The sequence below is a fragment of the Trichoplusia ni genome, chromosome 19 (assembly GCF_003590095.1).
Source record: "Trichoplusia ni isolate ovarian cell line Hi5 chromosome 19, tn1, whole genome shotgun sequence".
In the NCBI taxonomy this organism is placed as follows: Eukaryota; Metazoa; Arthropoda; class Insecta; order Lepidoptera; family Noctuidae; genus Trichoplusia; species Trichoplusia ni.
The window spans coordinates 1,301,495-1,315,920 of NC_039496.1; the positions used below are offsets into that span (position 1 = coordinate 1,301,495).

Genomic DNA, 14,426 nt, shown 5'->3' on the forward strand with positions numbered 1-14,426 from the left:
CGCGTTGCGTAGTACGCTGCTACGACGCTATTCTTAGCTCGCAGCGTGGTCCACTCTTACGTAATCAATCAATTTAATGCGAACAATGTTTTAAGGAGCGTTTTATTAAGAACAGTTTTTCGCCAAGTATCAAAACATTTCGGAATTGATACTTGTAAGTGCTTCTAGGTATAGAAATATTATGTCATTTCATTCCATCGTATTTCGAAAGTAGGTTTCAAGTGTCAAGTGCAAAATTAAATTATACAGCGAAATAGGAATTTAATCACGTAGTCGGCGACTGCAACTAACGGGTTATAAATTCATTGCACGTCGCGAAACGCCGCGGGCGTGCATGCACTAACCTGCCACTTCCGACTCTTGTATTCTGACACATGACGGATTTTTAGACGGGAAATAAATGTTCTATTCACCTTAGAATAATGATTAAACACTGAATGGTGGGCGTGATTTATTATAGTGATGTGCGAATATTTGGTACAAAAATAATATAAAATAATTGGCAAAACATGACACGATAATTTATAATAATAATACGAGTACTTTGACTAAGTATAGCAAAGTAATGGATTTTTTAATTAAAGATTACTGTAATTCACGAAAATTATTTGTTATAAATGTAAAATACAATAAACAACCTGTAATCAAAAGTTTTCAATAAAGCTTATAATTGAAGGATATAATGCTCTTATCAGCCTCCAAGCACATGGCTATTAAATCAGAATTACCTGACCATTTTGTTAATATAATAAGATAGAGGATTAATTTTCCGCTATAATTAATATGAACAATTTTCTTTAATGTAATCAATCGCTCGCTTTTAAGTCCATCGAAGGATTATAGAGATTTGTCGAACCATTACTTGAAACATAAACCGTAATCTATTGCAATCATTTAAGTGGTACGAGGAGAACTAAAACTTTTACAACTTTCATCATGTTTTTGTATGGCTGCCTAAAGAAGTGTCACACAAAATGCTAAAAATAAAACTAAAAGAGATATTCGAAGTAGCGATAGAAGCTTTCATGTTGTATGTTCATTTATTTCTTCCATTATAACTTCTGAATGCCTAAATCGATTTTGATGCACTAATCGTTGAAAGTTATATTATACTATTACAATATCTTGAGTACATACCATAGACTACGTTAACTTTACGATTTTTTTACGAAAAAAATTAAATTTAAAAGAGATGAAGACCACCCTTTTAGCAAAATAAATTCTTTCATTTTATCTTAGGAATCAGACCAATTTTCTAATCAAAATTCATAAGTTGTAAATCTACATATATACCTGTTATTCATTATTTTAATTGTAGCAAAACCCTTTAACTCCATAATTCCCCTTCAATCCTAATTATCACTGTAGTTCGTCTCAAAACAAATAAATTTGTCTTTAATTGACCGATAACACAAAGTGATATGAAAGACACGAGGTTGTTCTTAACGGTGGATTAAGATTTAACCCCTGGTTAAGCAGCTCTTATCGTAAGACGACTTGATCCAATTAATACATTGCGTTAGTTGGTACACATGATAAACGCTTTGTTTTTATTTCTTAGCGTATAGGTGTTTCATCATTTTTTTTTAAATAAAGATTGGCTTGAGTTTAAAGAATCTTTATTCTAAAACAAACAAATATAAAAAACTATACAGCATGCAGGAATACGAATAATTACGAAAATAGTAACAATATATTTACTATTTTTAATATGAAATTTTACTGGTAAGTACAAAATTATATTGAGTACAAAGTGGTGAGATAACTACTCCACAAATCCGTTTATCATCCAGAGAAGGCGATACGAAGAGGCAATCACGATACGCTTTTACCCACTGCGTACGGATCCCTGAAAACAATAATTGTAGGAATGTAGTTAGTAAAAAGATATAAAGTAATGCCTATATAACTTTAACAATTGAGTTAAATCAATCAAATACCCACATTCAATTTGTCAGTATACCTAAACAGTGTTTTGAAATTCAAAACGTTTTTGTATGTATTTTAGTAAATACTGCATACCACTGCAGCAGCACTGGGACTCTTTCAAATCCCTAAGTTTTTATTTTCGTATTTTCCCAGAGTTTTACATAAATATCTGACCTTCACAATCCAATATCAGAGACACCGGTGTCTCCAAGAAGCTGAAGAAGTACCACTACCTCTTTAAGTACAACAGTTGTCTGTGTAAGTAGGACAGAGCAATACACGGTGTAGAGTGTTGTCTCTCTTTCGCACCTACAAAAGTATGACTTTAGGAAGTGGTAGTAGGTACCTGTAGTGAATATGAAAGGTAAACAATAAAGCTGGGGTGGCTCAAAATATTCTGCAGTAGACAAAGAATTCCAATCGGAAAATGCAACGGAATACCTGAAGCTGTGAAAAAATCAATTCAATTTCGATGTCTTTCAACAGATGTAAGTGTAATTTGGAGAATACATTTATTATTATATAGTTTATATAGTTAATTTATGAACTGTTTTTAATTTATGGGAATTTCATAAATTCTTCAATTAAAAGAAACTCTTTGTTCTATTAGATTTATACTTTTTTAATTATTCTATATGTAAAAACACGTGTTCCAACGACTCTACCTCCAAAAAAACTCATCAATGAAAACGAAAAAAGCAAATCACGTAAAAACTCCTTCCTTTGTTCTTACAAAATGTCCGATCGCGTCCGAATGTTTGTTTGCGGCAAAACGTTTACACAAATAATCTTTGTCAATGAGTTGTACCTACCGTTACGTAACCTGCACGTGGTGTCGCGTCACTCGGCCCTTTCCGACCTTTAGCGGGAACGACCGAGTCCGATACGAATATCGATCGGAGGGGACCGCGAACGCGCGACACGATTGTGACGTCACGCGTCGCACGACGACAAAATGTTACATATAGAGTCGCAGATATACAAAACTCTACCTTATTTTTTGTAACCTAAAGTTTTAAGTTGATTGTGTTCTGTCCAGTTTGGGTATATACTTTTATATTGGTAAGTTATAATGGTGGCGGTACCGCGTGCAAGCCTCCTGACCCACATTGCGGACGATGCGTACTGCGTATGCACCTGTTATACTAGCCTAGTACCGATAGTACGAGAGCATTACGCTCAACATGTGAGTCGATCAACAACGGGGTGCAAGAGATCAGTTTACCTCTAGTTGGTAACTTTATATTTGCGCAGTAGCGAAGTCGATAAAAGCAAGTTTTGATAAACGATATCCGATATGCACTGTGCTTGTTTAGTTACAGATTGTACGAGTAGGTAGCACGGAGTATTAATAGATGAACATTTGTACTTGGGCTTATTAGTAAGGCAGTAGCTGTAATTTATTAGGACGATGGTTCGTACTTTATATGAAAAATAGGGTATTACTTTAGTAAGATTTGGCAGCAAAATGTATTAGGAATATTAAGTCAAACGACAACCAAGTGGTAATCTCTTTGTTACCCCTAACTTGTATTTACTGTAATAAAATTAAACTTTACCTACCAAAGAATAAATGTACTGTAATGTTTAGATATAGAGAGCCTTAAAGAAACGTTTAGTCACGTGAACAAATTTATCGAAAATGTACTACAAATACATAATAACTCAAGTAACACCTAATAAACCTTAAAGCATTAACTTGATTGAATGAACCCTACAATTAATTGGATATCGTAGCAGTCAATTCTAAATTTAGTAACGTCTTCATTAAGAGAGATCTAAGAGGAGCTACGTCTACAAGAAGTTGGCTACGAAATGCTACGAAGCGTAACGCGGTCACAAAAACTATGCTACGGGGGCAAAAACCCATCCAAGCGTTACGGATTTCGTCTTATGAGCATTAACCATTTTGTTAAGAGGCACGATGTTAAATTTAATGAATGTTAATACTTTGTTTTTTTTTTAAATGATGATTTGGAATAAATCCCTACTAATATTATAAATGCGAAAGTAACTCTGTCCGTCTGTTACGCTTTCACGTCTAAACCACTGAACTAATTTTAATGAAATTTGGTACAGAGATAGAGTTTACCTTGAGAACACAGGATAGTTTTTATCCCGGACTTTTGAAGAGTTCTCTTGGAAACGAAAAGCTAGTATTATTATAATACTTTTTATAAAATCGCAGCTTTTAACAGAAGTCTTTATATCTAGGTTCGAATAGGAACGTCTATCTGATCTGGAACTAAAATAATGAATCTCATCAAAATACAAAGTGAACGTCTTTCTGCATGTTACTTATGTTTTTAGAAACCCCTGCCACACAGGGATTGCGGCAGAACTGTTGTGATCGCTATAATTTTTCAGTCTAGGAAATCTTAAGGTGGTCCTTTATGTGCGTATCATCACATAAAGGACTTTGCATTGCCATTGACTAAATATTGGAGACTTTACATGGCGGTTCAGGTTTTATTAGTAGGAGGCCCCATGCAATCACACTAACTATAATAAAGTCGTAGAAATGTGATATCAAAATTTTTAAAAATGCTTGCTGATTTGCAAACCATACCGAAGCCAAAACTTCTTAGGATTTTTGTCTGTTTTTGGGATTGTATGTTTGGGTGTGAGCGTTTGTGAACACTAATCTCAGAAATGGCCAATGTCTATTGCACACCAAAGAAGTCAAGGGTAAGAAGTAATTATTAGGTCATATTTAGGTGATAAAAACAACAATAATTACATCATAGATTTTACTGAAATGTATCAATTGTCTTTTTATTCGAAGAGTAACTATTAAAATAGGAAACTACACGACATTAAATACTTATAGACAAACATTTGGTACATTTACAACCGGTTTCTCGAAACCTGATCAATATAAAAATGTTCAAAACTGAAAAATCTGTCGGCAAGCGTAAGCGCTATTATTGTGATTAATAGTTAATCTGTAATTAACTAATCTCAAACGTGATAAGGTTTTTCCACAACAGGTTAAACTGATCACATTTCCAGAAACTGGGGATAATAGTATATCATATTTACATCAAAAAGTTAAACTACGTTTTCATTTAAAAAGTAATGTTTGAGTAACAGTATTCGTCCCTTTCTATCAATCCATTTCTCACATAGGAACGTACAACGAGTAAAAGGGACAAAACTATCACAAAAATATTACTGACATATACAAATTACGGCAAGATGATGTAAGTTCAAAACATTTATATTTATTTATACATCTAAACAATTATATACACAAAGAAAATTTCACAGAAAAGTAGATTTACGATTAAGGTAATATTAATAAGGGCCCGTGTTCATCATCGCCAGATGGCGCCACTGTTGACTGAATTACTGGATACAATGTTAAAATGCGACAAATCTTTTTAGTTTATCAGTTGTTACTTGTATATCAATAATATAAAGGCAAATTTATAAACTGATATACATCGTGAAATCAACTGGTTTTATTTAATTCTCGGTTAAAACAGACACACGTGATAGAAAAGCCTCTGTCTTCTCATCTGCAAAAATATTGGTTTTAGAAGTTACTTAGATAGTCCTGAAAATATAAATACATTACATTGCCTAATATTATTATTTATACATTTTTCACGCTCATACCTTTAACTTTACTCGTGACAATCGAGGTTTCTTTCAATTGAATTCAGATCGAGAGTTGGTACTTTAGAAATCGATACTAGCGCTCATATGTATAGCGGCTCGAGTTGGAACTATTCTTGGTCGGCAGCTAGCTGTATTGGTTCGATAGTACCACTTCGATTTTCTCCACAGAAATTTCAGTTTCAGGAGTAATTCCGCTAAACCTGATTGAATAAAGTAATGTTAAGCATATCCAAGTATACATTTAAACATAGATTAGCTTACATTCAATATTTTATTCTAATTTATTATATCGTAATGAGGTAAAAATTGAGAGAGGGCTGTTTACAAACACCATAAATATTCTTCGATACCTTACTTTAAAGAAAATAAGAAAACTTTTTTAAATACATTTTATATTGGTAACAATGGCTTGTATTCACTTTGTTCCACAGAAATATATGCTGTAGTTTTTTTCTACACATAATTAGACTTCAAATATGAAATGATTTTAATGATATTTGAATCTAAAATTGTTGATAATGAGATATCTCCATTCTACATAAATTGCAGAGATACAATTTTAATTTTTCATTTGATTAAGACATTATAACGCCTTTTATTATTTTTATTTTTTCTACATCTGATATACAATATACATCAATAAATACTGTAGAAAATGCAATTATTTTTAAATACACATCTATATTAGATCCTGAAAAAAAAATGTAACTATCGCGTGTGACATGTAAATATTTTAAGAGTACGACATATAAAGATGAAAATTCTGGTAGACAACAGTTGTAGAAATTGGAAGTCCACAAATGGACCTGAACACAGTTTCAAAGAAAATCTAGATACCACAACTTTGATTTTTTCAGTGCCCACTGTTTTTATATACAAATTGATGTGACAGAACCCAATTTCAAGATATCACAACTCGTTTGTAGGTAAAAGGTGAGAAGGAAACATGCTTATTTATTTGTCACCTTAAACTATCGGTTAAGCTTGAATTATACAAATAGAATATTACAAATCTGAAAATTGAGTCTGACAGTACACGATCAACGTAGAGATCGCAAATAGGTGCTAAGATTATTACTAAATATACAAGTTTCTGTTTGAAAAAGTCATATTAATTACATTCTTTGACAGTCCAGTAGGTATAATAGTAGGTAATAGTATTACTAATGGTAGGTAGTGTAGTTTAAAGGAACGGCTTCGCGAAATCTGAAATTAATATTCGTTAATCTGCAAACCGCATTCCGCAAGAGTAGTGATAATTGCTCGCTCCCTCTTTGTACGAAAAGTGGCTTTTGCTCTGCAACAAGATAGTCACAGGCTGTTGTTATTATACATTGTAAATTGAAACCAATATTTACATCAATAAGGCATAAATTACATTCGTATACACCATTTAATTGACATAATTACGACATTTATTAAGCCAACTATGTTTTCTTATAAAAGGTATAAATCTTAAATAGCAATTTAAAGCACGTCAAAATTGATTTAAATTTATATAAAATTGCTGCCGTTATCACATAAAGCCATTTAAACCTTCAACGTACTTCATGTAGCTGTCATGGCGGTCAGCATACTTGTCCGAATCTTTCCGCCTGTCCTTTATAAACTCCTTCTCATGTTTGACGAATATTTTGTTCAACGGACTGTGGTATATCCATTCAACACCATACTTCTCAGTTTTACCCAGATGCTCTCTCAGATCTTCGTCATGACACTTGCGACATCTGCCATGGCACTCACCAACCTTAGTTGGTCCCCGAACCCGTTCTAGCTTACCATTATTCCTCTCTATATGCAGATGGTTGTAAATGGTCAGTAGTAATTCACTTACAATAAATCTTCGGTGGTACCAAAGTGTCTCATGGTACTTGTAGTACTTTAGTAAATCATCGCTTTGAACTAGTTCATATAACAAAAGCTCCAGCTTTTTGTATGTTACAGAGTACGGAGAGTAACATTTGCAGTTGCCAGGACAATGGCCCAATAGGGCAACAACAATTTCATAGTCTTCCAGGCAGTGTTTAATGATCTTGCATAGCTTTGCACTGGGATCGCTTTCTACATGAGCATTGATGAAGTTGGCAAGATTTTTGCGAAGGTCAACATTCATTAGCTGTTCAAACTCATTCCATCTCTCGTCAAAGTGGTACAATTTCTTTAAGACAAACTGACGGTAATGGTAGCAGCTGTGATCTGACACGTGATTAGCTGTCCAGTCTTTAATAAACTTGTATTCATTATAGAAGAGAAGAGTGCTATCAAAGTCGAATCTTATACTCCATAGGAGAACTAGCAGCCACCTGCGATGGTCCCAGCAGTGGTAGTTGTTGGGACATTTGTCAGCAGCCATTGTACAAATACTTATTTCTTCTTCAACTAATGCATCAATAAATTGATATGGGTGCATTACTTCCTCTGAAACCAGAAATAAAAGGTATGATTTATTTATTTTGTAGAACACTTTACACAAAAAAATAAATCATTTTAATTTTGTGTTATTAAATTCATAGCAATTGTCGAGTTATTGGATTTTAATCACTTAATGAAATAGTACTAATAATTTATGAATATATTTTAAATAACAATAAGTAGAGCAGGTACTTGTTTGTGTACTAAAATTATAATATAATAATTTATTTTATATTAAATTTTAATGAAGTAGTCTAGACATCTGTAACACATATAAGATTATAATTCTTTATGCAGAAGTATGTTGTGCCTTGCTACATACATTTAATCGTTGATATATTCTGTTTCTCCTCTAAATCTAAGCACCATCTACTACAGTCAACATCTGCAAGTGTGCAGGCAAATAATAGTTGAGAAATTGCAAGTAAATGTGTTCTACATTTAGCTTTGTAAATAAAAACACTAAAAACTAACACTAAGTGTTAGTACCCTGAGCTAAATTTTATGACACGCTACATAAATAGGCAACACAACAACATATTAATTAACCCGATATAAGAGGTCAATGGCCATTGATTTGATCAAATAAAAGGTAATCAGATAAGTACCAATTTAATAATAAGTGATTAGTGTTTAACCTACTCTACTAACTCATAACTTAGTAAAATATTACAAAACTCTAGTCCATAAAAGAATTTAGTATAAAATGAAGGCAAACATACCTCGTAAGACATCTTCCAGAATCCACCGTCGATACATAAAAGCCTCATTACATTTTGGCTTCCGTGATATCACTAATCTTGCAAACTGTAACTCTGACACCCATTCTAGAAAGTTCTTCTCCATCATTTCCCTTCTCTTGTTCCACAGTGTGGTTATATCGGGATTCAAGAGAAGTGTAGTATTTAGTAGGTCAGAGAGCCTCTTTTGGTTAACATTTGATGGTTTGCTGAGCCTCCGCTTAGGGTGACTCAAGTAATTCTCCATTAACTCATTATAACAGTGCATGTACACCATCTTCACACACCAGGACTCCAGACCCACGGAGGTATCTTCATACAATACTGGAGACTTGTTTTTATTCGACTCCACCGGCACTATGTCGAAGTCAGTCCTGAAAATTTTATAAAATTAGTACGCATTCTCTTTGTCTCCAATAAAGTAATTGAAAATTTGCCAATAAGGAGTAAATATTTACAATCCAGGTCTCATGAGGACATTATTTAAATCTTTTATTATGCGCTCCACTAGAGCGCTTTTATTTTCGTTCATTGTGAAATAACAATGATGTTACAAACGACACAACTATTATTCAACAACTGATTTTCACACAGATTTGAAATAAATTTCAATTAAATTCATTTCCACCACGTAAAACATTTCAAACGTCAATAATTCGGGTCTAGAACTATCAAAATCAATGTCAATTGTCATTTGATGACAGCGGTGACATTAAAACCTAGCTTCAGGTCATTCAAAATGTCAAACAATACCATAGAGTATTTGTTTGTAGCACTGGGCTGTTATTGATTTTATTTTTGTATTGCCGCGATTCGATAAATTATTCTTAAAGTTGTTGGTTCCATAATACATAATTTTAATATGACATTTGGGTACCAGGAAAAAAATAGTCAAAATTAAACACAAATACATGGCTAACCATTGGCCAGGTAGGGATGACGACTTGCGAAAGACTGCAGGCGGATGCTGGATGCGGCAAGCCGAAGACAGGGCGCTATGGCGCACAATGGGGGAGGCCTATGTCCATCAGTTGACTACTAAAGGCTGATGATGATGACATGGCTAACCCTTAGCAGTATGAGGGTTAGACAGTAGTGTTAACACTTCTAGGTACATCTAACATATGCAATTATAGAAACGGCTTTACCGATTTAAAAAAAATGCGTTTTCAGTAGGTATGAGAATCGGCTATTATGTAATTTTCATAACCCTAATAGAAGTAATAGGGTTTGCCCACCCTTAATATTTTGTCTCCGCTGTGATCATCGACTGTTAGGCGGTACTCAGTTCGCCGGGACAGCTATTATAGTAGTAGATGCAGATAGATTTATTTTATGCTATGAATGTGCTACTTAGTAGTTAGTTACTCAATACTTATTAAATTTGAGGTATTTATTTTATTGTGTAATAAGAATGAAAACAGACTGGTGTTCACTGGTAATTTAACCATAGTTTCAGTGGTTATATCTAAGTAATGATCAATACTACGCTGTAAATGCGATATTTTTATCATTTAGCTATAATAAATTTAATGTATAATTGTATTTTATGTAAGACCTGAATAAGGATGGTTAAATTAAAAGATTTCAATTGCAATACCATCTTCATTTAATTAAATAATAAGCATCTCCTTCTATTAACTATTAATGTCCTTCAACGACCCTTTCGATAGATTTGAAAGCATTATCTATAACTGAAGTGATGTTCTGGACTGGTTTATTGTCAACAGTCAACCAAATTGTCCCAGGAGCGCCGGTTTTGAACATCTCAATGAAAGCGGTAACAGCAGATTTGACACTGAAAAATAAAGGGAATTAGGTTAGCTTCTGTGTGTAAGCGCCTGACTTCCAATAATATTTAAAACACTACAAGAGGAAATCTTGAGGAAGTATTTTGGCTGTATCACCATTTATGTAAGTACTGAATTCAAAGGTAATACCAATAGGCATTAAAATTTGTTCCACACAAACAGTTTTGACAAATAAAAAGTTTTTAATGGGTTGCAATCAAAACAACATATCTAACAATCGGGACTTGAAACTTTGCTTTGCCTACACAAATAGAATTGCATTTAACATTATGTCAGCATGACCTGATGACAACATCAGCCGTATAAGAATAACAAGAAAATAAAATACAACTTACTCTTGGAATACCACATCCAAATCTTTGACAGCAGCTAAGGCCTTGCCGCGGCTTTGGTCCAAGCCCCTGACTTCCAAATTGTGCAGCAAGGGAGTATCTGTTGGTCCTGGGCATAATGTCAGAACTCTAATGCCCGTGTCTTCGAAAAATGAACCCATCTGGAACAGATAAATATAAGGTTGAGGTTGACAATGTACAGCATGAGATTAACACTGAAGTGTGAAGAAAGTAACCGTCCAGTTAAGAAAAAATAAGCAAATTCTGTGCCTTTAATATGAGCGCAAAAAGAATGACTTTTGTTGTAATGAAAGTAAGACGAGGAAAACACTAGGCGCGATAGTCCTTATTTACCTTACTTTGTTCTAATTTTTATAATAGCAATTAGTCTAACTTACCGCCAAACATTGACTGAAATGCATGACAGCGGCTTTCGCTCCGCAATAAATAGCCAAGGAGTCGACTCTGTTGATACCAGCCGTAGAAGAAATGTTGATGATAGTTCCACCAGCTCCACCTTCGTCTTTCCTCATGTGCTGGATACCTTTCAGGGTCAACGAAACTAATCCTTGCTGCAATAAAATTAGAATTCAAAATGCTACCTCAACTTTCAAAGGGAGGTGGTAAATGTTTTAGCATCAAACCAAACTAATATTAGAAATTTGAAAGTCTATCTGGCTGTTCAGCTTTAACAGCTAAACCGATGTTTATTTGCATTGCAGCATTTTTGAACTGACACACGAGCGGAGCATGTGTAAGCCGCGGAAATACAGATTTGATTATTTTAAAATGCCTAATGAGCTATTTGCATATACCTAAAATAAAAATATAACGGTTTTTGGAAAAAGTAAAACAAAAATGTTCCTTACGTAATTAACATCACAAGCAACTCTCCACATTTGTGGGTTGTCGTTCATAATGCCAGCATTGTTCACGATGACATCAACTTTCTTAAACTTGGCCACTACGGCATCAAATGCCTTCTTGATTTCATCCTCCTTGCTAACATCGCATTTGATGAACACCACCTTGTTGCCATAGGCTTTGTTCAGACGCTCCTCTGTGTCTTTGCCAACTTTTTCAGCAATATCCAGGATAGCTACACTCTAGAATAACAAACACACAAAGACATCAATTAATTGCAAAGAAAAACTAAGTTATGTTTATATAAGTTTGATGTCACTGCTTATTCATACATTATTCCAGTACTTCTGTTTATTCCAGTAATTTTAAAACCACTACAACATTTCTTTTGCTGTTATTTTGATTATATACTTTTTATGGTATAACTCATTTTTTACATATTAGACTTAAAATCAGCACACCAGTCATCATTGGTAATCGCGTCCTAGATCTTTTAATCATTATCCACACGCGAAATGCTTGAAACAGCATTTAACTCACATAACCAACCTCTGAAGTTGATGAGTTCGGTAATAAGATTACAATATTATTTGACACATGACAAGATACATACAAAACAAATGAAGGCACAAAATCTTCCAATGAACTTTATACAAAACTTGATACAAAAACTTGGCATAGACTTCTATCGTACTTTACATTTTCAAAATATTTGTGTCATTAAACATGCAGTAGAAATCGAAAGTAAACAATTATGTTGTATACTGAAAATTGTCTATATAAACCACGATCAATTATTTTCACCTATTTTGTTCTTCATTTATTTAACCATCTTAAACAATTTCGGCCTCCTATAATTTATTTATTCAAATCAAGGGATGGTCCGTAAGCTATAATTAAAAACTTACTTTAGCTCCATTCTCAAGGAAAGCCTTAGTATATTCAGCTCCCAACCCGGAAGCTCCCCCGGTGACAATAATGGTTTTATCCTTAATTTCCCACTGAGCCATGTTTCCCGATCACTCTCACTCTTTGAATGTATCACAATACAAACACACTGCGCTTATAAACACTTCAGTTTATCTAAGATACAGTATCACACTACACTCGAAGTGGGTGTCTTCATGCCAAACGGAACCAGTCACAATAACAGCTAGCAAATAATTTTGCACTAATGTGCGCAAAAAATTGATAACCAGGATACTGAGGCATTAAGGTCACTGACACCCCGGGCGATATTGTGGCACCCATGTAAATAAATATATATGTATTAACGAGTGTTATTTCCTCGTCAACCGAACAGTATTGACTGTATCCACCACAGAATACCTCAGACTTTGTCTTAAATTTGACCTCTTCCCCCTTCAATGCTCTCTTTATTTATAGCAAGGTAGTGTAGTCATTATTTGGGAGCAAAAAACAAAATCACAGTCTACATGCGTAATATACTTACTAGTTATATATGTTTCATGTGAACAACTTTGTTTCGACTTTGAACTAAAGCAATTACGTAAGTTTTTCTGCTTAATCACCGTGGTAAAATCTGGGATCGTATTTGTATTTGTACCGTCGGTTTCTTATACTATTATTATTTTCTTTTTCTAGGTTACTTTGTAAACAAATACAGATAATACAGCAAGACCGTGGGTTTAAGCGTCGATTTCCTCCTCAAATATTATTTTACAAAGGAAGGACTAAGGATTGCTATCCTTGTTATTAGGATCGACCTGCGTAAGTTTCCAGCATAGCACCGACCACAATTAACTGTCGTCCAAAAACACAACGTTCACACCATGTTCAAAAAAATGGTCGCTTAATAAACCTTTTGGCAGTCTGCATTCTCAGACGGTCAAAGACATATCCTACCCACCCAGGGTTCGATATGTCGATCCCTTGTGCCACGTCTTAAGGTAATCTTATCGCAGCTGTGCGGTTATGTAAGCGGGACAGCGTATTTCACGGATTAGACCGATGTCTCTCTTTCACACCGGCTATATATAGGTATATTGCTTAAAAAGGGGTTGATATGCTCTCAGTTCCCCGCTTCATGTTAACTTAGCATGCCTGCTACTAATACCCTAAATACCTAAATAGAAATTATCTAGATTAAACCGCATAATAATCTTACAAACAAATTAATTTTCCATATGCTATAATAAATTTATCACACTTTATTATTGAATTACTTTGTTTACAAAAATTTCGTTGAAGTGTATTGCTTGTTATAGGTATTTATGTACAAAGATAACACAGAGCTACTGACAACTGATGACAAGTTATTTGGTGCTGGAGCCGAAAACCATGAAACAGCGAAAACTTTGTAGATGTATTGTATTTTTGAGCCGTTTGGGGTTGAAAAAGTACGGACATGGGGACCAGGTGCACGAGTTTTTAACAAGGGACTTTGTCGACTCCACCCATGATCAGAAGACTGTCATGTTTTTAGCCACTAAGAATTGACATTGCCATGTAACTTGGCAATTTTGCCAGCACAATGGTTAGTAATAGCATATATATGCCAGTTGAAAATATCCAAAAGAAAATCTAGAATATTCAATTTGGTTTTTCATTAATTTTACTTAGGATATTTCGAATGTCACTTATAATGCGACAAAAGCAACGTGTCAAAGGTCTCTCCGGTTCTGGGATGTCATCGTTACGAGAGATTAACAGTTTGATTATTATTATTGTATTGAATAATAATTGTTTTTATT

The 14,426-nt window shown here is 34.1% G+C and overlaps 2 protein-coding genes across 3 annotated transcripts; both read right to left on the bottom strand.

The window, feature by feature from the left end:
• Positions 1-6,244: 6,244 nt before the first annotated feature.
• Positions 6,245-9,455, bottom strand: LOC113503425 (protein prenyltransferase alpha subunit repeat-containing protein 1). Of its 2 annotated transcripts, XM_026885390.1 has the most exons (4): positions 9,164-9,455; positions 8,688-9,079; positions 7,101-7,971; positions 6,245-6,850 (listed from the first exon to the last, which is right to left on the bottom strand). In XM_026885390.1, exons 1-4 carry the CDS (start codon positions 9,235-9,237, stop codon positions 6,766-6,768), a joined length of 1,422 nt encoding a protein of 473 aa, XP_026741191.1. In that variant the 5' UTR covers positions 9,238-9,455; the 3' UTR covers positions 6,245-6,765. The 2 variants fall into 2 exon arrangements, with proteins under 2 accessions (XP_026741191.1, XP_026741192.1); XM_026885391.1 differs by having other exon boundaries at positions 6,762-7,971.
• Positions 9,456-10,296: 841 nt separating this feature from the next.
• On the bottom strand, positions 10,297-12,755 carry LOC113503460 (15-hydroxyprostaglandin dehydrogenase [NAD(+)]-like). Its single transcript, XM_026885441.1, has 5 exons — positions 12,621-12,755; positions 11,718-11,954; positions 11,247-11,420; positions 10,852-11,009; positions 10,297-10,503 (listed from the first exon to the last, which is right to left on the bottom strand). Exons 1-5 carry the CDS (start codon positions 12,720-12,722, stop codon positions 10,350-10,352), a joined length of 825 nt encoding a protein of 274 aa, XP_026741242.1. The 5' UTR covers positions 12,723-12,755; the 3' UTR covers positions 10,297-10,349.
• Positions 12,756-14,426: the final 1,671 nt, after the last annotated feature.

Excerpts from the sequence above, each read along its gene's own strand:
- LOC113503425 (XM_026885390.1), bottom strand. The coding sequence starts at position 9,237 with ATGAACGAAAATAAAAGCGCTCTAGTGGAGCGCATAATAAAAGATTTA. Across the intron at positions 7,972-8,687 it reads TCTGGAAGATGTCTTACGAG|AGGAAGTAATGCACCCATAT; the intron begins GTATGTTTGCCT and ends TTCTGGTTTCAG. Across the intron at positions 6,851-7,100 it reads CGCCATGACAGCTACATGAA|AGCAAAAGCCACTTTTCGTA; the intron begins GTACGTTGAAGG and ends ATCTTGTTGCAG.
- LOC113503460 (XM_026885441.1), bottom strand. The coding sequence starts at position 12,722 with ATGGCTCAGTGGGAAATTAAGGATAAAACCATTATTGTCACCGGGGGA. Across the intron at positions 11,955-12,620 it reads TCCTTGAGAATGGAGCTAAA|AGTGTAGCTATCCTGGATAT; the intron begins GTAAGTTTTTAA and ends TTGTTATTCTAG. Across the intron at positions 10,504-10,851 it reads TTGGATGTGGTATTCCAAGA|TGTCAAATCTGCTGTTACCG; the intron begins GTAAGTTGTATT and ends TTTATTTTTCAG.